Genomic DNA, 25,823 nt, shown 5'->3' on the forward strand with positions numbered 1-25,823 from the left:
AGTGGTTGGACCAAAACTAGTCTTGGCTTAACTGTCCGGTCTTTAATTTAGTCTTATCTTTAGTGGTTAGAACGAAACAAGTCATAAATAATGAGTTTTAAGAAAATTCATCAGTTTTTTTTTAATTTGTTTGACATATTGGATCCGCCATTTTTAATTTTTAAAAAGTAGCACCAAATTCGTAATCAGCGACCCAAAAAACCCCCGAGTAATAAATTTCAAGTGAATTTAAGCAGTTTTGAAAAATCATCCGCCATATTGGAGCCGCCATTTTGGATTTTTAAATATTTTATTTTGCATTTTAAAGTAGACATAAATAGCTAAAATTTAAGACCTCATAGAACAATTTCTGTCAAAAGGAATTTCTTTGGCATACGAAATTAGAATGAATTTAATGAATTCTGAGCACATTTTCGACCATATTAAATCGACCATCTTGAATTTCGTTTTTGGCCACTTTGCATTAAAAAGTAGACTTAAAGAGCTAAATTTTGATCCCTATTAGAACTCTCTAGGTCAAAACCAATTTTGGGGGGATAGGGGTCTCCCGTTGAGAAAGAATGCCCCATATAGATATATATATATATATATATATATATATATTTATATAAAGCTTCAATCTAATTACCAACCTCAGAAAAAGTCCTGAAAAGGACTGATTGACGTATCTGTAATTGCATTAATAACCAAAAAAACAAAAGCAAGTAAAATGCCGACTTGAATAAATTTTTAGCGCGAAACTTTCTTGATTTAATCAGAACATTTAAATCTTTACACAATTTTTACTAATCTTTGCAATTAAATATTCCGAACATTTTAAATAAATCTTTAGGAAATCTTTAGGAAAGTTTCGGTGCTGTGGGGGTAAAAGCTTCACTTTCTCTAACTTTCAATGCTTTTACAAACTGCTTTATCGGTCCAAGTTTTAAATGCAATGGAGGAGGTAAAACTTGTTCAGGTGGTATCAAGCTTTTACGGATCACATTTTTTTGATCTGGTACCAAAGAAGTTCTGCGAGGCCACTCTTTTCTAATATAGTGCTCCTGACGTGCGCGACTGTCCCATTCGCATTAAAAGCATGGAAACTTAGTAAAATCTGCTTGTTGACCTAATTAATTTGTCATAATTTTCAGATCACCGCATAGTTTCCATTTGTAAACATCAAACTGTAAACTTTTCAAAACTAAGTCCAGGTTCACTTACTCTTCCTTCAAATGAATTGAATGCGCAACAGGAACAGAAGCATAGATGTTTCCATTGTGTAGTAACACCGCTTTTAAGTTTCTCTCGGACGAATCTATAAAGAGATGCCAGTCTGAGGCTGCAGTCCCATGGCAGCGTTTTGCGTTGCGTTTTGTCACTAGACCATGAGTGTAAAAGAGATGCAGATATATGTTTGCTATGTTTACACTCAGGGTCTAGTGACAAAACGCAACGCAAAACGCTGCCATGGGACTGCAGCCTGAAGCATTATAACTTATGTTTCCAATCTCATTTATTAACCCCTCAACATTACTACAGAAAACCAAATCATTTTCTTTAGTAAAGAAATTTCTAAATAAAACCTCTCTATCTCGATAAAATGAGACTTTTGTTTTCGCAGTTAAACAATTTTTTTCTTTCAGTCTAGAAGCTAGAAGCTCTAAGCTTTCTTTTGGAAGTCCCAAGTCTCGAACTAAGTCGTTTAACTCATCCTGAGTAAAAAGATATTTTTCCATTTCAGACTTAGCTCTTTGAATGCTTCATTCATCTGTTATTGGGTCATTGTCAGTAATTTCTTGTGTATTTTTGAGAGGTGTATAAACTACAAATTTGTGTTCTGATTAGTAAAACATAAAAAAATCGGTCTGTTTATATAATTTTAGATAAATTGTTTAAATTTTTAAAAAATTGTTATTAAAAAAACCCTAATCGTGATAGAAAAAAACGGATTCGGATTTAGCGACCAAAAATGCTTTGAGAATGTATAGTCCCAAGTAGAAATATCCGTAGCTCGCCGTAATTAAACACCGGTATGGTACTGATCCAATACTGGCCGTCGGTATTGACTTTCAGTATTGGCAGTGTACTGACTAATACACCGAATCAGTACTATATCGGAGGTGAAAAAATATTAAAACCAGTACTGGCAGTACACTGTCATTCACACCAAATCAGTACTATGTCGATGGTAAAAAAACATTAAATGAAAATTTGTTGTTGATAAAATTAAATGATCGTGGGAAGGTAAAAAAATTTTTTTTGAATAAATTCAAAAGTTTATCGTTAATATAGCGACGTTTCGTTGGCTCAAGTTTGCCAACCTCATCAGGCTAGATTTATTAAACACAAAAAAACCTTAATATTTATACATGTCTAAAGCGCTATTTTTAAATATCGATTAAAAATTAAATTAAATAATCCTACCTAATTCGTTAAAAATTAATACACATTTCAACATGTCATTATTAAAAAAATTCCACACATTTTAAAAAAAATTCACAAATATGATTAAAACTTCGATTGAAAATAATTAAAAGTAAGGAAGACATTTCTACACGACAGTTTAGTGTCAACTGAATTAAATTTGAAATTTACTCAAATATACAAGTCAAAAATTATATAAGAGAAAAGTCAATGACCTGGGATGTCAACACCGTTTAACCAAAGGTGCAAAAGGTCTGTTTTTCTTTATAGACACGAGTCCAAACGTCTGAGAAGAGGAAAGAAAGTTTTATTTAGAGTGAATATGTCTTCCTTTCTATTATTTATTCCTTACAATTATTTCCTTAATAAATAGTCCGACTCATATTCTCGCCAAAATATTATATAATTCATTAAAAGATTGTGTTTCTCTACCACATTCACACATTATTAATAGTTTGGAATTAAAAAATAAATTAAGTAATGTTACCATGGATGATAGCTATACTTTTCTTTCACTTGATGTAACTTCCATGTTCACTAATGTCTCTTGCGATTTAGTTATTCAGAGTTTGGACCGTCGTATGCGCTCTATAAACCAAAAGAGTAAGATTCCTTTTTGTGATATCATCGACTGTGTAAAATTCGTTTTTGAAAACACGTTTTTTTCTCATGATGGCAAATTTTATAGACAGATCTATGGAACTCCGATGGGTTCTCCAATTTCGGCTTTTGTTTCGGATATTGTTATGGATGATCTGGAAACTGATTTTTTAAAAATCTTAAAGGAAGAACACAATTGTGTCCCACTATTCTATTATCGATATGTGGATGACACAGTTTTAGCTGTTAAAAAAGAACATGTCGCACTCGTTTTTGATACTTTTAACTCTTATAATAAAAAATTACAGTTTACTTTAGAGAAAGAACAAAATAATTCTATAAAATTCCTTGATCTCAAACTAATTAAATATAATAATAAAATCATCACAGACTGGTATCAAAAACCGACTTCTTCTGATAGACTCATCAATTATTTTTCAGATCACCCAATTCAACAAAAAAAGAATATTGTGTATAATTTGGTTGACAGGGCGATTTCATTGTCCAATAAAAAATTTCATTTTGACAATTTAAAGAAGATAAAAACTATCTTAAAAAACAATAATTATACTCCAGACTTTATCAATAAACATATTAAAATTCGAATGAATAAATCAAAAATTTCAAATAATAACAACAACAACAATCAAAATAGTGTTAATATTTATCGTCAAATTCCGAAGGTTTCTTTACCGTTTAATGAAAAATCTTTTTTTAAATTGTCAAGTATTCTGAACGAATTTCATTTTGCTTCAATTCCCCTTATAAATAAAAACTGTAATTCCATCATTCGATTAGGTAAGGATGTGACTAAAAAATGGGATAGAACTAATGTCGTGTATAAGTTTAATTGTAAGGATTGTCCTGTGACATATATAGGCGAGACAAAACGATCTTTGATAACTCGCATAAAAGAACACAAAAAAGTGAATGAAAATTCTGTTGTTTACCGACATCGCATCGAATATAATCATGAATTTGATTGGGAAAATGCAAGGGTTTTGGACAATGAGTCTAATTATAAAAAAAGACGTATATCTGAAATGATTCATATAAAAACAAACCATTTCACAATTAATAGAAAGGAAGACATATTCACTCTAAATAAAACTTTCTTTCCTCTTCTCAGACGTTTGGACTCGTGTCTATAAAGAAAAACAGACCTTTTGCACCTTTGGTTAAACGGTGTTGACATCCCAGGTCATTGACTTTTCTCTTATATAATTTTTGACTTGTATATTTGAGTAAATTTCAAATTTAATTCAGTTGACACTAAACTGTCGTGTAGAAATGTCTTCCTTACTTTTAATTATTTTCAATCGAAGTTTTAATCATATTTGTGAATTTTTTTTAAAATGTGTGGAATTTTTTTAATAATGACATGTTGAAATGTGTATTAATTTTTAACGAATTAGGTAGGATTATTTAATTTAATTTTTAATCGATATTTAAAAATAGCGCTTTAGACATGTATAAATATTAAGGTTTTTTTGTGTTTAATAAATCTAGCCTGATGAGGTTGGCAAACTTGAGCCAACGAAACGTCGCTATATTGACGATACACTTTTGAATTTATTCAAAAAAAAAAATTTTTTTTTTTACCTTCCCACGATCATTTAATTTTATCAACAACAATTTAACATGGAAGGATTTAACTCTTATTCATTAAATGAAAAAGTTTTTAAATTATTCCAATAGGTAGAAAACGATGGTTTTTTATTAAAAAATATGTTTATTAATTTCTTTCCAATACTTTCTCTCAAAATTTTTGGTCGTTCAGGCTGTGTTGGCTTGGTGCATTAGTCGGCAGAAGTCCCGCGTTAGGCAGCAACTAAGAAGGTTCGAGTCCTCGCAGATGCACAGTGTACTCGAGCACGCAGCTTAATTTTTCAGATCAAAATTAATTTAAAAAATTGATAATTATTTGTCGACAAACCATATCGATATAATTATCAAATGAAACATCTAACTCTAAACCAAGGAGTTTAAATGACATCTAACAGATGTCACTTTGCTGATAAAGTAGTATACTTCATTATCGTAATTTTCAAAAAATATAGTATATCTATATATAAATAAATCTAATATTATTATATATACATATAAAATATATTTATGTTTTTATTAGTTATTTTAATACTCTTTGAAATATGTGCAGTAAGTTATTTATCATGCATTCAATAACAATAAGTTGAGGGTTTTTTGTAATAGTTTAATTAAAAATAAAGCAAATGTAATTTTTTTACCATTCATATTTTACAGTCGTCTTTTATTAACTTATTTTTAATTATGTAATTCATCAATTATTTTTTTCTGTTTTAATATTATTATTTACGGTAAGAATAATTTATTAAAAATATTTAACTGAAATTGATATCCAGTTTTATTTCATAAAATCTTTCTAAAAATTAAAAAATTTTGTGAGAAAAAAACTCAAGAATAAATTTATTTTATTTCCGTGATCAATAGATTATACGGTCTTCAAAATCAAAACCTTTGCATTAGGGTAAACTACTTCAAACCAGCACTTCAAGCCAGCGCGGCTGTGCGGTATGCATATCCGACTTGCGTTCTTAGGGTTCGATCCCTCATGCGTGCGAGATTTTTCATTCTTAGTTTTAAGTGTTATAAGTACAATATTTGTTTATCTGTAATATTAATTATTAAATAATTAATTAATTAATTAACTATAAGTGCAAAGTAAAAAAAATTAAAGAGTATGAATAAAAAAAAAATGACAGCACAAAAATATTTTTTGTAAATTAATTTATTAAAAATAATATAATTTAATTAACATAAATGATAATTATTATTTTAATTATTTATTATTAATAATAGTTTATATATTCTAAATTAAATTAACTATTATTATCCACACATTACCTTTTCGTGGTAAAAATGGGAGTAATAAGCTTATAAGGATGAAATTTGCAATGGAAAGACCAGTACGGCAGTCAGTAATGTTATACTGACTGATAGTGTTGGGTCAGTACTATGCCAGTGGCACATTTCTACTTGAGGTCCGGTTCACTGATTCGAAAAAAAAATTTATATGTTCCTGTCTTATAAATCAATTAATTCATTTAAAATCAAACAAGTTTTCAATCAATTACAAAAAAATGATTGACTTCCAAGTTTATGGTTTTATTTGGCCTTTGTTTAAATGGCTTTGCTCATAAAAAATTTCCAGTAGATTAGAAGATTTCAAAATCCTTTATGAGTACCTAAAGCCAATCAAAATTAGTAAAACCTCTGACAAATTCTGAGTATACTGAGAATTTGTTAGGTGTGAAAGCGCCTTAAACTCACAATCAAATTCTTTTCGTCAAGAACATAACAATATATGCAACAGAATTAAAAATTTTTTTATTTCTGCGATCGCATATAGTGATTCTTACAGGTTTTTTGACGCTGAATACGAATCGAAACTCAAAATTGCTCTATCACCCTAGGTTTTCAAGAAAATTGACCTTGAAAATAAAAAAAAATGTCATTTTTAGGGTACTTTTTGATGTTTTATAAAGGAACAAAAATTTTTTATGAAGTTTTCGTGATATGCATTTAAATCTCATATCTTCCTAAACAATTTGCAATTTAAAATATTTAAAAATATTTATTTTTGTATGAGATATATTTGTATAGGTGATTCTACAAACGAAGGACGAAAATGAAGAAAATATGGACACAACATTTTTTTCTCATTTAAAGTCTGAAAAGTACATTAACTTCAGGTTAATGACATTAAAAAAGATATCTGAAAGTGGCCAGACAAAATATTAAGAATAACAAAATTTATGGTTGTTTATAAACAATTTATCCAGGAAATTAAGATCGTGTATAGAAAATTCACATTAACACAAAAAATAATTGATGGATTTATCCAAAATTTATTATTCGGGGGTTTTCGGGGTCGCTGATTACGAATCCGAGGTACGTGTTTTAATCAAAATTTGGAGTTTTTTGGTAAAAAATCGGTACAAAATTGTTAATAAAAAAAAAATTTTTGATAAAAAAAACCCCTACCTACTTCTATAAAGAATGTTATCTTGAAACTGTAAACCAATTTTTAACTAATTTAGTTAAAAATTATACAAGAAAAGTTACCGGCCAGTTTGCAAAACTTGGTTTTGAGAAAAAAGGGTACGTTTTTGTGATATACACCCGGTCGAAAAACTTGTACAGGATCGTGTACACGATCTTGCACATGTTCATTCACCGGGTCATGTACAAGAGCAGCAAGTAAACATGTAAAAAAAAATTGGAACAACGATGTTGTACAAGAACATGCATATGTTCATATTTATGTCAACTAATGCAATCCAATATACGAGTCCGTGCTGGTGTACTCGAACAAGATCGTGTTTAAGTTCATGTACAAGATCTTGAATTTTCCCTTACAGTTCATTATTAAAATCTTTAATGGTTGCGCAGTAGTTTTCTATGGAGTATATAGCTACGCAGTTGTTATTCGCATGTATGAATAAAGTGTCTTTAAGACCAATGTTAAAAATTTCCACAAATTTTTCAAAAATAAAAAAATTAACACAAGATCATGTTCATGAACTTACGCACGATGAGTGATCTTATACAAGTACACGAGCATGGACTCGAGAACTTGATTTATTCTTTAGTTACCATGATTAAACATACCCACGTGAAAAGGTTCCCGGAATTTTTGCAGAGTGACTCTGGGAGTAGTTCCCAGAATATTCTGAGAACATTCCCGGAATTTTTTTGGTTTTTTCCCAGAATTCATGGAATTTTCGTTTCAATCAAATAATTGATACTCCGGGATGACTCCAACGTACATCCAGATATCCAGGAGTCAATTGGACAACTTCTTCAGGAAAGTTTAGCTGTAATCAAACCATCAATACTCCAGGATGACTCAAACGTTCATCATGATGACTAGGAATCAATTGGAACACTTCTCCAGAGAATTTTAGCTGTTATCAAACAATCGATACTCCAGGATGACTCCAACGTACATCATGATGACTAGGAGTCAATTGGACAACTTCTTCAGGGAATTTTCGTTTTAACCAAATAATCGAGTTTCTATGACAACTCCAACGTACATCCAGATACCCAGGTGTCAATTGGGCAACTTCTCCAGGGAATTTTAACTGTAATCAAATAATCGATACTCCAGGATGACTCCAACGTACATCATGATGACTAGGAGTCAATTGGACAACTTCTTCAGGGAATTTTCGTTTTAACCAAATAATCGAGTTTCTATGACAACTCCAACGTACATCCAGATACCCAGGTGTCAATTGGGCAACTTCTCCAGGGAATTTTAACTGTAATCAAATAATCGATACTCCAGGATGACTCCAACGTACATCATGATGACTAGGAGTCAATTGGACAACTTCTTCAGGGAATTTTCGTTTCAACCAAATAATCGAGTTTCTATGACAACTCCAACGTACATCCAGATACCCAGATGTCAATTAGGCAACTTCTCCAGGGAATTTTAGCTCTAATCAAACAATCGATAGTCCAGGATCACTCCAAAGTACATCATAATGACTAGGAGTCAGTTGGACAACTTCTTCAGGGAATTTTAGCTGTAATCAAACAATCGATACTCCAGGATGACTCCAACGAACATCATGATGACTAGGAGTCAATTGGACAACTTCTCCAAAGAATTTTAGCTGTAATAAAACAATCGATACTCCAGGATGACTCCAACGAACATCATGATGACTAGGAGTCAATTGGACAACTTCTCCAAAGAATTTTAGCTGTAATTAAACAATCGATACTCCAGGATGACTCCAACGAACATCATGATGACTAGGAGTCAATTGGACAACTTCTCCAAAGAATTTTAGCTGTAATTAAACAATCGATACTCCAGGATGACTCCAAAGTACATCATGATGACTAGGAGTCAATTGGACAACTTCTTCAGGGAATTTTCGTTTTAACCAAATAATCGAGTTTCTATGACAACTCCAACGTACATCCAGATACCCAGGTGTCAATTGGGCAACTTCTCCAGGGAATTTTAACTGTAATCAAATAATCGATACTCTAGGATGACTCCAACGTACATCATAATGACTAGGAGTCAATTGGACAACTTCTTCAGGGAATTTTCGTTTTAACCAAATAATCAATACTCCAGGATGACTCTAACGTACATCATAATTACTAGGAGTCAATTGGGCAACTTCTTCAGGGAATTTTAGCTGTAATAAAACAATCGATACTCCAGGATGACTCCAACGTACATCATGATGACTAGGAGTCATTTGGACTACTTCTTCAGGGAATTTTCATTTTAACCAAATAATCAATACTCCAGGATGACTCTAACGTACATCATAATGACTAGGAGTCAATTGGGCAACTTTTTCAGGGAATTTTAGCTGTAATAAAACAATCGATACTCCAGGATGACTCCAACGTACATCATGATGACTAGGAGTCATTTGGACAACTTCTTCAGGGAATTTTCATTTTAACCAAATAATCAATACTCCAGGATGACTCTAACGTACATCATAATGACTAGGAGTCAATTGGGCAACTTCTTCAGGAAATTTTAGCTGTAATATAACAATCGATACTCCAGGATGACTCCAACGTACATCATGATGACTAGGAATCAATTAGACAACTTCTTAAGGGAATTTTCGTTTCAAACTGATTCTCAATAATTAAAAGAATTATAAACTTGGATTTAATATTTATGATTTTTTAATATTAGGTATCAAATTGAGACCAAAAATTGCATCAAATCTTTGCAACGTTTTGATGCACATAAGTTATATCAAAAAGAGATCGTTTTGTGTATCATTTTTAGAAATGCTACACGAAACGGTCTCATTTTTTGATGCAAAAAATTTAATCAATTTATATCAATCATGGCCGAATTGAATCGACTCAAAATTAAAGGAATTTTTTTCAGATATTTTGGTAATAGTACAATTGCGGAGACCATTTCACTATTTAATTTGAAAATGAAAATAACAGAAAATCAAAGACAATTTGCAATTCGATAATTAAAAAGTGACAGCTTATAAACATAACCTAAAATGCATGAGAAAAAATTTGTCGATAAAATCAATATAGCCAAGCTTTTTAGAAGGTAGATGGCAGTTTTGCTTTTTATAAAAACGATTCAGAAAAAATTTAAAAAAAGAAAATAGATGAGTGCTGCCATCTACCTTCTAAAAAGCTCGGCTATATTGATTTTATCGACAAATTTTTTCTCATGCATTTTAGGTTATATGTTTATAAGCTGTCACTTTTTAATTATCGAATTGCACATTGTCTTTGATTTTCTGTTATTTTCATTTTCAAATTAAATAGTGAAATGGTCTCCGCAATTGTACTATTACCAAAATATCTGAAAAAAATTCCTTTAATTTTGAGTCGATTCAATTCGGCCATGATTGATATAAATTGATTAAATTTTTTGCATCAAAAAATGAGACCGTTTCGTGTAGCATTTCTAAAAATGATACACAAAACGATCTCTTTTTGATATAACTTATGTGCATCAAAACGTTGCAAAGATTTGATGCAATTTTTGGTCTCAATTTGATACTTTTAGGAAAACTGTGTTTATATTTTAGGGATTTATTACTATCATATCGGACAACAATTTACCAAAGTATGAAGCCAATCCCAGAACATTGACTTTTTGGGCTAGGGCGATTGAAAAAGAATCTCTCATATAAGAGATGTACATGACATGATATATTTTTTTGGGGGGGTTTCATAGACAAGCTCACATGTGCTCAGAAGAGTACTTGATGTTTTAAGCGCCCCTAACTTCATAAAAAATGTATTTTCAATGTATAATCTAACAGGATTGTGAAATTTTAAACACAGAAAAAGAAAAATAACCTATACATTAAAGCCTCATTAATATTATTTATGATATAATTAAAAGTTAATGAATAATTGTTGCGATTAAGTCGGGGCTTCATCTAACCCTTTTAAATTACGACACTGTCCACGTCGAATTTTTCTTAACTTGACTACTAAATATTGAAAAAAAGAGGTCATATATTGTTAAAGAGACTTCTATTAAATAAGAAATTTAGTCTTCTTCTCGTTTTTTCCCCACTTTAGTAGTCAATTTACTAAAAATACATATGAGTTTAACAAAAAGTGATACTTAAATTTTCTCCGTGTAAAATTCTCTGAAGAAGTTGACCAATACACTCCTGGGTATCCGGATGTACGTTGGAGTTGTCTTAAAAACTCGATTATTTGGTTGAAACGAAAATTCCCTGAAAAAGTTGTCCAATTGACTCCTAGTCATCATGATGTACGTTGGAGTCATCCTGGAGTATCGATTATTTGATTACAGTTAAAATACCCTGGAGAAGTTGCCCAATTGACACCTGGGTATCTGGATGTACGTTGGAGTTGTCATAGAAACTCGATTATTTGGTTAAAACGAAAATTCCCTGAAGAAGTTGTCCAATTGACTCCTAGTCATCATGATGTACGTTGGAGTCATCCTGGAGTATCGATTGTTTGATTACAGCTAAAATTCCCTGAAGAAGTTGTCCAACTGACTCCTAGTCATTATAATGTACGTTGGAGTCATCCTGGAGTATCGATTATTTGATTACAGTTAAAATTCCCTGGAGAAGTTGCCCAATTGACACCTGGGTATCTGGATGTACGTTGGAGTTGTCATAGAAACTCGATTATTTGGTTAAAACGAAAATTCCCTGAAGAAGTTGTCCAATTGACTCCTAGTCATCATGATGTACGTTGGAGTCATCCTGGAGTATCGATTGTTTGATTACACCTAAAATTCCCTGAAGAAGTTGTCCAACTGACTCCTAGTCATTATAATGTACTTTGGAGTGATCCTGGACTATCGATTGTTTGATTACAGTTAAAATTCCCTGGAGAAGTTGCCCAATTGACACCTGGGTATCTGGATGTACGTTGGAGTTGTCATAGAAACTCGATTATTTGGTTAAAACGAAAATTCCCTGAAGAAGTTGTCCAATTGACTCCTAGTCATCATGATGTACGTTGGAGTCATCCTGGAGTATCGATTATTTGATTACAGTTAAAATTCCCTGGAGAAGTTGCCCAATTGACACCTGGGTATCTGGATGTACGTTGGAGTTGTCATAGAAACTCGATTATTTGGTTAAAACGAAAATTCCCTGAAGAAGTTGTCCAATTGACTCCTAGTCATCATGATGTACGTTGGAGTCATCCTGGAGTATCGATTGTTTGATTACACCTAAAATTCCCTGAAGAAGTTGTCCAACTGACTCCTAGTCATTATAATGTACTTTGGAGTGATCCTGGACTATCGATTGTTTGATTACAGTTAAAATTCCCTGGAGAAGTTGCCCAATTGACACCTGGGTATCTGGATGTACGTTGGAGTTGTCATAGAAACTCGATTATTTGGTTAAAACGAAAATTCCCTGAAGAAGTTGTCCAATTGACTCCTAGTCATCATGATGTACGTTGGAGTCATCCTGGAGTATCGATTATTTGATTACAGTTAAAATTCCCTGGAGAAGTTGCCCAATTGACACCTGGGTATCTGGATGTACGTTGGAGTTGTCATAGAAACTCGATTATTTGGTTAAAACGAAAATTCCCTGAAGAAGTTGTCCAATTGACTCCTAGTCATCATGATGTACGTTGGAGTCATCCTGGAGTATCGATTGTTTGATTACAGCTAAAATTCCCTGAAGAAGTTGTCCAACTGACTCCTAGTCATTATAATGTACTTTGGAGTGATCCTGGACTATCGATTGTTTGATTACAGTTAAAATTCCCTGGAGAAGTTGCCCAATTGACACCTGGGTATCTGGATGTACGTTGGAGTTGTCATAGAAACTCGATTATTTGGTTAAAACGAAAATTCCCTGAAGAAATTGTCCAATTGACTCCTAGTCATCATGATGTACGTTGGAGTCATCCTGGAGTATCGATTGTTTGATTACAGCTAAAATTCCCTGGAGAAGTGTTCCAATTGATTCCTAGTCATCATGATGTACGTTGGAGTCATCCTGGAGTATCGATTATTTGATTACAGTTAAAATTCCCTGGAGAAGTTGTCGAATTGACTCCTGGATATCTGGATGTACGTTGGAGTCATCCCGGAGTATCAATTATTTGATTGAAACGAAAATTCCATGAATTCTGGGAAAAAACCAAAAAAATTCCGGGAATGTTCTCAGAATGTTCTGGGAACTACTCCCAGAGTCACTCTGCAAAAATTCCGGGAACCTTTTCACGTGGGTATGCATGTTCTTGTACAAGATTGTTGTTCCAATTCTTTTTACATGTGCACTTGCTGCTCTTGTACATGACCTAGTGAATGAACATGTGCAAGTTCGTGTACACGATCCTGTACAAGTTTTTTCAACAGTGCACTGCCCAGATGTAAAATTTAATTTTCTAAAAATATTTTACGTCTATAATGATTATTGTTTCTCATTTCTAACACCCGAAGGCACCTTTTTAGCAAAAATAATTTTTGATTTTTTAAAAATTTTACAGTGGTCTAACCCCTTAATTACATTACTCTTATCTTCATGAGACCAAATCTTTTAAAAATGAAAGTTTTGAAACTTTTTTTAAAGATGTTCTATTAATTAAAGAATTAACATTATATGAACTAAGAAAATTAAAAATTGGCTTGAACCACCATGACTGATTAAAATTGAAAGCGTAGTTAGACTTATTGTAGTAACCTTAACTTTGTGCAATCTTTCGTCCGATAAGTGAATGACACATCAATATGACTATAATTTTTAATAGGTTCCTGAAACAGACAGTAGTAATTAGATTAAATGTATCAACCTTTCAAAGGTAATTTGTTTGGCAGTAATTTTAGCCTTAGCTTATTCACATTGAAAAAAATGTGTTCGCTGCTGTGAGGAAGAATAAGAAGTTTACTGTCACATGTACATGTTTAATATAAATTAGTGCGCATACGACTTTTTGCGAAAAACAACACTTTATTAGAAAATAAATTTAAGTATTTGAAACTGATATAGAATGTTAAACAATCAAATTTTATAGTCAAATATTTCATAAAAATGCCCAACTTATCTTAAATACAGTACTCTCTAAATCTGAATTAGTAGTTTTCTACTAATGAAAGAGTGCATATTCGTTTATCAATGGAATTAGTAACAGTTTTGACTCATTTTTAGTAAAAAACTACTAACTGATAGTAGAAAACTACTAATTCATGGAGTAAATCGGCTTATTAATTTGAAATAGTAAAAAATACGACTTACTAATGAATTAGTAGTTTCCTACAAGAAATTGGTAGATTTTTTTACTAAAAATTAGTCAAAACTGTTACTAATTCAATTGGTAAATGAATACGCACTCTTTAATTAGTAGAAAACTACTAATTCAGATTTAAAGAGTGGATACCACATCAGTTTTGCGACCGAGTGGGTGCATTTTTTTAATCTTTTTTTTAATTACTCGAGAACAAAAAAACGCCTTCCTGAAAATTACATATTTTATAGGACAAAATATCAGCTTTCGTAGTAAAATATTTTTAATTTTTATAAGCTTAAGTCGTAAAAAACAGTTTTTAATAATAATTATTCAACTTGCAAGAACACAAAAATGATTTATGACAGATCAAAATGCAGGAAAAATGTCAAAAATTTAATGCGTCTTCAAAGCCATTTTCAATGTTCAAATGAATAGAATGTCAAAAGTTTATTGAAACAAGTTAAAAAAAATTTCTTGAACTACTACTTTCATATTAAAGAAAATTTAACTGTTAGTAATCAGAATTTATTCTATATACAATGTCCAGAAAATAAAAAATATGCCGTGTCCCTTAGGGTGGCCAAAAAATACCCAAGAAAATTAATTTTTTAGAAATTTTCTTGGTGCCGCCCCCTAGAATTGTTCCAAATGGAAAAAAAGCCCTATTTTTTTATTTTAAAATCGGTTAATATTTAATGGTGCCGCCAGACCTTTGAAGTTACCCGTGTATTTTATATGGGGAAAATTTGCTTTTTCATAAAATTGCAATAATTTCGTTAAAACTTAATACTTTTTAATTGGCCAACGATATTTCTCGTCAGGAATGTTCAAATTATGAAGTTCTAATAATTATTTAAAAAAAATTAAATTAACTATTTTTTACAAGGCAGCAAAAAACCCCATAAATGCAAAAAAAGGTAAAATACATGTTTATAAGTGTTTTAAATGATTTTATCGATATTTTTCGCATAAGTTATATTTTTTACTGAGAAAAAATTTGTTAAAACAAAAGTTGTTAAAAAAATTGTTGAAACAAATTATTCTTATTTTTTCAAAATAATGATATAAAGTTGCAGTTTTTTCTGAATATTACAACTTACCTTGTTGACTTCACCATACGACCAGTAAAAAGTGATTGTCAAAAATTAACATTAAGATTTGTTTAAACAAATTATTGTTTTCATTTATTTATTATCTAAAATAACACTTAAAAAACTAGTTGTTTTTTCTAAAAGTTAAATCTTTGCTGACTACCATGACCAAAACAAATTAATTCCAATTTCATAAGTTTATTTTTAAAAAATTAATAAATAACAATAATATTTTGTTTAAACAAATCTCATTGTTAATTTTTGCCAATCCCACTCAAAAATTCATGACAAATTTGACTACATTTGAACTATTTCTCCTAGTTCCAGGAGGCGCCTATGAACAAACAGTAGGTGAAACAACTATGTAAAAATTGTCAGATTAACTGTAAAGTATAGTAAAAATTACCACTTTTACAGTAAATTTAACCAAATGAAGAAGTTATTTCAATGATTTTTTGTCAGTCATATTAACTGTTTCATTAGGTTGCAGTAACTAATTTTCATGGTTCTAGGAGGCGCCTATTAACAAAAAGTAGTTGAGACAACTGTGAAAAAACGGTAAAATTAACTGCAAAATTTAATAAAAAAAATTATTCAAAGGAGTAAAATTATTATTATTAATAATTAATATTAGTATTGACATCCATTTTTTCAGATGGCTTGCATGATATTTGAGAACATTCTTGTCACTATGCAGTTAATTTTACTATCCAATGTAGTCAAATTTACTACTAAAGACGACAGTCTTTACATTAATAGTGACTACATGAAAACATTAAGTCTAATTGTTTTTCTGGATTTAGGAAGAAATGGTTCTTTCAAATATAAAAAACATAAAAACAACTATTTTCAACACTTATTTTAACTACATAAAAACAGTAAGGCTAGTTGTTTTTCTGCAACTATAAAAAAATTGGTTCTTTCAACTATACAAATTACAAAAATAACTATTTTTAACACTTATTTTAATTACATAAAACAGTCAGTTTAATGGTTTTACTGCATTTAGGAAAAAATGGTTTCTTTAACTACATAAATCATAAAAATAACTATTTTCAACACTTATTTTAAAGACATGAAAACAGTAAATCAAATTTTTTTTGCAACTAATAAGAAATGTTTCTTTCATCTACACAAATCCTAAAAATAACAATTTCTAACAGTAGTTTTAACTATTAAAATGTTGTAAAGCCATTTAAAACCACATGACAGTTTTTTCAACTACAAATATTAGTAATTTTAACTAGGTGAAATTAACTACTAATATTTAGTACCACCAACTGTCTGAGTTTAGTTAAAATGGTTCTGAATATGGTACTTTTAACTGCTTTTTTTAACTACACATTTTTAGTCATTTTTACCAATGCTAGTTTTTTGTGTGCACTTTCTACTGGTTTTATGGTGAAGTAAACAAGGTAAGTTGTAATATTCAGAAAAAACTGCAACTTTATATCATTATTTTGAAAAAATAAGAATAATTTGTTTCAACAATTTTTTTAACAACTTTTGTTTTAACAAATTTTTTCTCAGTAAAAAATATAACTTATGCGAAAAATATCGATAAAATCATTTAAAACACTTATAAACATGTATTTTACCTTTTTTTGCATTTATGGGGTTTTTTGCTGCCTTGTAAAAAATAGTTAATTTAATTTTTTTTAAATAATTATTAGAACTTCATAATTTGAACATTCCTGACGAGAAATATCGTTGGCCAATTAAAAAATATTAAGTTTTAACGAAATTATTGCAATTTTACGAAAAAGCAGCTTATCCCCATATAAAATACATAGGAAACTTCAAGGGCCTGGTGGCACCATTAAATATTAACCGATTGTAAAATAAAAAAATAGGGCTTTTTTTACATTTGGAGCAATTCTAGGGGGCAACAACATGGCTTTTTTTGGGCCACCCTAATGTCCCTAACTTTTGGATTTTAATATTGTGCACATTTTCGTATTTGTGGGCATTTAGTAATATTATCATTATGAGGACGAAAAATTTTGTATAATAATTCTTAATTGTATAATGGTTTTAGTTAACGCAATAAATTATAGAATATATATATTTTTTCATAAAAATAAATAAAATCTTGATGTTTTCATCAATAAAAATTCACAGAAAAAATGCCGGGTAAATTAAAATATATATTATTTCAAATAATTTATGTGGTTAATTAAAAATTATTATTTATACTTATGAGAATAAATTTAATAATGAAAAAAATTTAATTACAAAAAAATAATTAAGTAATTATTTTTTATTGTGTTGAATATTTATTAGTAACCATAAAAAAATAGTTTTTTAAAGAAGTCAAAAAATGGTTTTAAAAGAATGGTGAGGTTAACAAGAATATTAACAAATGTACTAATTGAGAAAAAAGAATAGTTAATTGGAGATTTATAAATAATGTTTTTTATAAAATGCAACAGACTAATTGCGTCGTAGTCAGATTGATTAAACTTTTTTTCAGTGAAATTTTAAATAATTTAAACTAACCTTTTGTGTAATTGGAGAAATAACAGTAACTTGATGACCTTTATTTGCAAGGGCCTTCATTACGGCTTGAAATGGTTGTTGATGGCTGTAACTTGTACTAGGGCAAATTCCTAAAATTTTAAATCCTTCTGATGCTAATAGATGAATAAAAAATAATACGAAAAATAAAACTACTGCCATTGTAAGGATATACTTAGTTATATTTAAAGATTTATTCAAAAAATAATAAGCGTCGAACAAACTTCTTCATCTGAGATTTAAACATAAATAATCATACTTATAACAGTATCATGGTTTAGAGGCTCCAGGAAAAGAGGGGGTAATTAAAATTGAAATGAGTAATCCTCATGAGATGTATATTATTGCTATACACATATATGCACTGAAAAAAATAAAATCTCGAAATGAGAAAAATATTCTGTTCAAAAATTAATTTTACATTTCATTTTCAATTTAAGGATATTCATCTAAAAACAGACCATTTTTTTCTTTTGTTGAGAATATTCAGATTAAAAAATAATATTTAATCATTCATCTTTTTAATTTAAGATTTGTTTTTATAAAATTGAAATTATTTTTCTCTAGATAAAACAATTTTTTGCTAGAAAAAAAATGTTTTTTTAACTTATTTTTTGTTTATTACGCAAACATTTTTTTCAGTGTGCACAAAAGTGTTCACGTATTCCTTGCTATTAAATTGGTTGTTAAGAATTATTTTGAATAATCGAACCCCTTCTATACAAAGCTGTGTATGAGGCATTCCATGTGACATTTTAATTCAAATTTTTTTACTGGGATACTTTTTTTCGAAATATTTATGAAAAATGAGAAAATAAATATTTTTTATTTCTTTATTTGATAAAAGTTACAGAAGTAATAATTTTTCAAAATTTAACGTCGTCAGAAGTACACTCGAAACAAAGTTCATTGAAGCGAATAAAAGCCGCTGCCAAATTGAAGTATGAACTTTTTGTGTTCATTTCATGAACATTTTGCTTCCTCATGGAGAATTTTTGTGATCAATTTTTGGTAATTTATATAGTGTTATAATAATATTTAAAAATGGTAGTTTCTGGGCGTTTGCAGAGATAGATTTTTAACATCAATATCATCGTAATATTTTATATCTACCTATATTACAAAAAGATATCGCCGCCAACTCCGCCGCCGCTGTTTCGAGAATGAACGCTAGGAACTCATTATTACTCGCCTACCAAGACAAAAAAGTTTAAGTTTTTCATTGACTTTCAAAATATGTTAACGAAAAAAATTTTTGAATTTGTGTAGAAAAAATAACGGTTTTTTAAAAACAAATTAAATGTTTTTAAATTTGGGCACGGTTTTTAAAAAATTTTTTTTTATTTTTACACACATTAAAATAATAAGAAAATTTTGTAATAAGTTTTGAAGTGGGCCTGATGATCCTTTTGTTTATATAATTTGTATTAAAAAAATTTTAACTTTTTTTTCGCTTTTTTTATTTTTTAAAAGTAAAATGTATTTTAATTTACTTTTCCATGAGTTTACTAAATGCTCCTAGTGCCCAAAACACTTTTCATTTCAAAAAATAAAAAAAAAACGAAAAAATTTTTTTTAAACAAATTATATAAACAAAAGGATCATCAGGATTACTTCAAAACTTATTACAAAATTTTCTTATTATTTTAATGTGTGTAAAAATAAAAAAAATTTTTTTTAAAATCGAGCCCAAATTTAAAAACATTTAATTTGTTTTTAAAAAACTTATTTTTTCTACACAAATTCAAATTTTTTTTTCAATAACATAATTTGAAAGTCGATGAAAAATTTAAACTTTTTTGTATGTTGGTCATAATTTCTACATTCAATACTTTTAGAGTTGGATGTAATTGAAATTAGGTGTATTTGTAAAAACTCGAAAAAATCAGATTTTTAAAAATTCATAACTCGAAAATCTGGGCACTTATAAAAAAATAAAAAAATTCGTAAATCTTTTTTTTCTCTAAAGATCGAAATAATATATATTTACCGAATTTAAAATGTCATAGGTAAATTTCACGTGGAATCGCCCATATATATATATATATATATATATATATTATTTTATATAATACCTTGCCAGCTGTAGCGAAGTGGTTAAACTATTGTTTATGTTCGAAATTTGAAATTTTTATTTCTCCTCTCTTCACTGAAAAAATTGTGTGGTCCGAGCAATCAAATGTTTGGTGAGTACAGCCAAACTTCGGTTAGGCCAACCAAATAATTCAGTTGGCCCAATCAAATTTTGGTTGTACTCACCAAACATTTTTTTTAGTATTCACATTCAAATAATTTAACATAACTATACTTATATACATCCTTATTTAAATTTACTTTAATCGATAAGACTGTCCATTCATTCATACATAAATGTCAGCTTTGTTTTATGAATAAAATAATTATTCCCGTTATCTTGACTTTTGACCAACGGTCTTAAAAACGTGTGATAAAAATTATACACTTCTGGAAAAACTTATATTGCATTCTATATGGGAATCCATCAAATTTTTTATATGTATAAAAGCACATCGTAATTTCGGACAGGATTTAGTGTAAGAAGCCATATTTAATCCCGTATGGGTTTCCATGTGGGATCATACATGGAATTTCATATAGGATTAAAAAATTTTACGTTTTGAAAAATACATTTTTTATATCTCAAAAACGGTTAGAGTTACACAAAATGTGACAAAATGTTTTGGTCACTACTAGTAAATTAAAATATTATTACTAGCTTAGCACTAACCCTGAAGATTGTAATTTAACTTTTGTTCAATTGTAAAAAAAATTAATAAATAATAGCAATAACTAAATAAGTAATAAAGGAATCGTCGGGTTAGTGGAAGAACATACCATTTCAAAAAATCGTTTTAAAACATATCAACTCGTGAAAAAGTGCGAAAACCAACATGGGCCAATATTGTCCCAGCATTGTCAAATCGGGCACCAAGTCTTGGTAGACAATACTGGGCCGAATCTTGTGGTGCTAACTGCGGTTGGACGTCGGCAGCCAAGAATCAGACGCTAATTACTGGGCCAATCTTGGCTGCCACCCCCCACAGCACCGAAACTTTCCTAAAGATTTCCTAAAGATTTATTTGAAATGTTCGGAATATTTAATTGCAATGTTTAGTGAAAATTGTGTAAAGATTAATTGAATAAATGTTTAGCGCGAAACTTTCCTGAACATTTATTTAATCGTGACATTTAAATCTTTACTCAATTTTCACTAAATATTGCAATTAAATATTCCGAACATTTCAAATAAATTTTTAGGAAATCTTTAGGAAAGTTTCGGTGCTGTGGGGGATTAGTGGCCCAGTACAGTGAAACTCCTCTGAGGCGAAAACTCTCTAAGGCGTGAATGCCTGAGTGATGAAAAACTCAGTGCTGAAAACTTTAGATGCCCCTTATTACAATTTTTATTCCATACAAAAAGAAACCACTGTTTAAAGTTTCTTGACATATCCCTGATATGTCCATGATATATCTCAACTGTGAGAAAAAAAATTATCACCATCTGGCGGCGTAAGAGTGGAACTATGATGATCTACACACTGAGAAAACTGTTTGGTATCATCTACTGAAGTTTGGTTGTCCAAACCAAATTTTTTATTTGATATATGTGCAACTAATCCGTTTGGTTCGGGCTACTAAATTTTTTCGTTGAATCATTTTGTTCGGTCTACCAAAACTTATTTTTAAATTTTCTCAGTAAAAAAATTATTTGTGGCCCAAAAAAATATCACGATGAGAAAATAATTTTTTTTTCAAAATTTCTCTGTAAAAAAAATTAATTAAATAATTAGCTTAATAATTAGTTAATTATTTTTTTTTATTACGAATACTTAACAAAAAAATTATTTTTTAATGGTAATATTTTTTTTACCGCAAATTTTTTTTTTGTCAAATTTTCGTTAAAAATAATTAATTAACGAATTATTAAGTATGACATTATGTTATTAATAATTATTTATGACATTAATTATTTATTAAGTTAATTATTTGTCATATTTAAAATAAAATAAAATATCTAATAAAATCAAATTTTTCAAATGTTCCCGCGCTGCGCTGATGGCTCAGCTCTGGACTTTAGTTCGCTCAATGCCACAGGCAGGGCGAACATCCAGTGCCGGTCTTAGGGGGGCGCAAGGTCGGGCGCCGCCCAAGGGCGCCTAGTAATTTGGGGCGCCCAAAAAAGTTGCTTATATGTATATTTTGACTTAAATAAATTTTTTTCAATAACTTAAAAATAACTTTCCGAAATTTTAATTTAAATATTTTAGGATTATTAAAAATATATATCTTATTTATTATATAAAAAAGCAATATCGTCTATTGTGAACTCAACCTGACAATAAGTAACTAAGGGTGCGGTCACAGCATTGAAATAGTTCGATATATCGAACTTTTGCAGAACATGATCGGTTGGATCTAATAGTAAGATAAGTATTCCGTTAGATCCAACGAATCAAGTTATGCAAAAGTTCGATATATCGAACTATTTTAAATGCTGTGACCGCACCCTAACGTTAGTCCCAGAGTTGCACACAGACACGTTATTGCCCAACGCTGATATGAAATATATTACGCACCCATCCCTGATTATTTATCAATAGGTAGCAAATAATAGATTCAAGTATTTTCAGTGATATAAACATCACAATTATTGCTTTTTATAAATTTATGGTTAATTTGTAGAATTAAATAACTAAACCAAGGAAAGTTTTAAAGTGAAACAAATGCACATGCTGATAAAAAATTGTATTCAAAAAGTTAAGAAGGAAATAAGAATGAACATAAAGTTTCTAACCTATAAATTCCAGTTCCCTAACTGAAATTATTCACTGGTAAGATCTTTATCGAGAAAATGTATATTTATGTTTGTGTTTTGTCTTTGTTGTAAAACTTTTTATTTTGTTTATGCTTAATATTTGTAAAAAATAACGATTATGCATGATATGCAATTATATATTTAAATCTTAGTATTATTCGTGTTTTATATTTATTTACATATATTATATTAACAGAAATATTTCACACTGTCACACTGGTATAAAAACTCCTCAATAGCAAAAAAAATTGAGTTGAAAGAAATGAGGAATTATTTTGTTGTTCAAAGGGTCGAGTCGGCCACTCTAGAAATAGTTTATAATGATAATTTTTTATTTTTTTACGTACAGGATATTCGCAATAATTTTGATTTAATAAATTAGCAAGATGTCAAGTGATAAAAAGAAACCGTCTGGTTTTGAATTTAGAAAACGAAAAGCGGAGAAAATTCAGCAATTAGAACATGATAAAAAGTTTATGGATATTAAAAAATATATAATTCAAAAAGGAAAAGACGTAATCCCTGAAGACTGTATAAAAGTTCCTTCTGAATCAAGTATTTCCGAAAGTGTTTCCACGGAATTAGTGAATGACATACATGAAATTGAAAATAAAGAAATAGATTTAAATAGTGTACAAGATACGAAAAACGAGGATATTATTGACAATTCACAAGAGATTTTACAGTTGTCTGATTGTGGAAATTGGCCTACCATTCGAAATAATAGTCTTATCGATGAGTTGATTAAAGGAGGTCCAAATCAAATTAAAATTGACAATTACCCTCAAAATGGAGAAGGTCGACATTTTTCAAACTCATATTATACTAGAAAACTTTCAAATGGCGAAGTACTTTGCAGACGATGGTTAGTGTACTCTCTTTCGCGAGATTGCGTATTTTGCTTTTGCTGTCGACTTTTTGACAACAAATCTATTTCAAAATTCGTTGGTGATGGATTCAATAAATGGAAAAATTTATCAGAATATCTTTCAATTCATGAGAACAGTCTTTCTCATAAAAAAGCTTACCGAATGTGGATAGAAACAGAGATGAGGCTAAAAACAGGAGAAACTATCGATAAAGAGGAATTAAAAATTATTAAAAAAGAGAGTTTGCGATGACAAAGTGTTTTGTTTCGGCTGTTGAATATTGTTTTATATTTAGGTGTAAATAATATGGCTTTCCGAGGTAATTCAGATAAACTTTTTACGCCTAATAATGGTAAATTTCTGGGATTAGTGCAAACGATTGCAAAGTTTGATCCTGTCATGGAAAATCATTTGAATCTTGCTGTGGATGGCAAAATTGTTGATCATTATTGTGGGCCAAAGATACAAAATGAATTAATAGATTTAATTGCTGAAAATGTAAATGTTGTAATTAAAAATAATGCTCTATCAGCCAAATATTATTCAATCATTGCTGATTGTACGCCAGACGTTTCGCGAAAAGAACCAACTTTCCCTTACTATTAGATTTGTAGATGTAACTGTCGATACGGTAGAAATAAAAAAACATTTTGTGGGATTTATTAATGTCAATGATACGACTGGTGCAGGTCTTACTGAATCAATACTTCAAATGTTGGAGACATTCGGACTTTAACCGGAAAACTGCAGAGGTCAAGCATATGATAACGGATCTAATATGAAAAGAAAAATTGTTGGCGTGCAAAGAAGAATATTAGATGAAAATCCGTTGGCTGATTTTGTATCTTGTGGATCCCATAATTTAAACCTCGTAATTTCTGATGCTGCACAATCTTCAGTCAAGTCAGTAACTCTTTTCGGTGTACTTCAGAGATTGTTCACATTATTCTCTGCTTCAGTCAATCGGTGGAAAATTTTGACTGATCACGTTGAACTATACACGTTAAAAAAACTATCTGACACACGTTGGGAAGCTAAAATCAGTAGTGTGAAAGCAGTTCGATACCAAATCGGTGGAATTCATGACGCTTTAGTGGCTTTATCTGAAATTCCAGGTGGCGATAGTCATACAGCACATGAAGCTATTACTTTAGCCGAACAATTAAAAGACTTTAGCTTTCTTGTCTCACTGATTGTGTGGTATGATATTCTTTTCCAAATAAACATAGTCAGTAAATCGCTTCAAGCAAAGGATATGGACATCACCGAATGCGTAGAAATGTTAAAGAACTGCTGCAACTTTTTAGAAGACTATAGAAAAGAAGGTTTTAAAAAGGCCATTGTTACAGCAAGAGAACTAGCAGATGAGCTTGAAATTGAACCAATTTTTAAAGAAATAAAAAGGGTACGACGTGTTAAGCGGATCTTTGATGAAAAAAACAAAGACGAACCAATCACTTGCCCAGAGAAGAAATTAGAAGTTGAATTTTTTAACCCCTTGTTGGATACAGTTTTATCATCAATAAAAGAGAGATTTCAACATCTTAATGAATTTTCAAAAATTTGGGGTTTTTTGTATAATGTTGATAATCTGCCAGATCGAGACGAACTTTTAGAAATGTGTAATAGTCTTCAAATTAAATTAACAATAAATTCAAAATCAGATATTGAAGGTGGACAACTTTGTGATGAATTGTTGAGTGTCAAAGGATTTCTTGTCGATAAATCTAAAGTCAAAATTACTCCACTAATCATATTAAACTTCATAAAAAAACATGATTTGCAAGATTTGTATCCAAATATATGGATAGCCATGCGTATTTTATTAACAATACCGGTAACTGTAGCAAGTGGTGAACGCAGTTTCTCGAAATTAAAGTTAATTAAAACGTACCTAAGATCGACAATGTCACAGAATAAACTTTCAAATTTAGCAACTTTATCTATTGAACACGATATCGCCGAAAATCTAGATACCTCTGTTCTAATTCAAACTTTCGCTGAGAAAAAGGCTCGAAAAGTTGATTTTAGGAATTAAACTGAGTTCAATATTTTTATAAATTTTCCATTTCTGTTTAAACATTCGTCGTAATGTAAATTTTTACATAAAAATTAATTTGTACTGTGAGGTTATATTTAATCTTTGAATCTTACTTAATATTATCCATATGCTTTTTAAATAGAATTCTTACAAAAATACATAAGTGCTTTTATTAATTTCTCATTTTGAAATACAATAGGAAATTAATC

The 25,823-nt window shown here is 29.9% G+C and overlaps 3 protein-coding genes across 4 annotated transcripts in view; 2 read left to right on the forward strand and 1 right to left on the reverse strand.

Annotated features, from left to right (window-relative positions):
• The window catches only part of LOC127276929 (UDP-glycosyltransferase UGT5-like), a 78,513-nt gene extending 60,404 nt beyond the window's left edge, over window positions 1–18,109 (reverse strand). For both annotated transcript variants that reach the window (XM_051297681.1, XM_051297680.1), the window contains exons 1-2: window positions 17,853–18,109; window positions 13,719–13,789 (exon numbers count right to left, since the gene is read on the reverse strand). In XM_051297681.1, coding sequence (XP_051153638.1) covers window positions 13,719–13,789; window positions 17,853–18,032 — 251 coding nt within the window. In that variant the 5' untranslated portion in view covers window positions 18,033–18,109. The remainder of the gene's footprint in view (window positions 1–13,718; window positions 13,790–17,852) is intronic.
• A 4,981-nt stretch (window positions 18,110–23,090) lies between these two features.
• Window positions 23,091–23,825, forward strand: LOC127276937 (zinc finger MYM-type protein 5-like). Its single transcript, XM_051297691.1, has one exon. The coding sequence runs from the start codon at window positions 23,091–23,093 to the stop codon at window positions 23,823–23,825; it is 735 nt and encodes a 244-aa protein (XP_051153648.1).
• Window positions 23,826–23,879: 54 nt separating this feature from the next.
• Window positions 23,880–25,611, forward strand: LOC127276938 (52 kDa repressor of the inhibitor of the protein kinase-like). Its single transcript, XM_051297692.1, has 2 exons — window positions 23,880–24,026; window positions 24,532–25,611. The coding sequence occupies exons 1-2, from the start codon at window positions 23,880–23,882 to the stop codon at window positions 25,609–25,611; spliced, it is 1,227 nt and encodes a 408-aa protein (XP_051153649.1).
• Window positions 25,612–25,823: the final 212 nt, after the last annotated feature.

The sequence above is a fragment of the Leptopilina boulardi genome, unplaced genomic scaffold (genome assembly GCF_019393585.1).
Source record: "Leptopilina boulardi isolate dan_hultmark-lab unplaced genomic scaffold, ZJU_Lbou_2.1 LbouV2_156, whole genome shotgun sequence".
In the NCBI taxonomy this organism is placed as follows: Eukaryota; Metazoa; Arthropoda; class Insecta; order Hymenoptera; family Figitidae; genus Leptopilina; species Leptopilina boulardi.

What these genes read in the sequence shown, in the direction of transcription:
- LOC127276937 (XM_051297691.1), top strand. Translation starts at nt 23,091, where the DNA reads ATGTCAAGTGATAAAAAGAAACCGTCTGGTTTTGAATTTAGAAAACGA.
- LOC127276938 (XM_051297692.1), top strand. Translation starts at nt 23,880, where the DNA reads ATGGCTTTCCGAGGTAATTCAGATAAACTTTTTACGCCTAATAATGGT. An exon ending in AAATTGTTGATCATTATTGT is followed by an intron (nt 24,027 to 24,531) that starts GGGCCAAAGATA and finishes TTCTCTGCTTCA; the next exon opens with GTCAATCGGTGGAAAATTTT.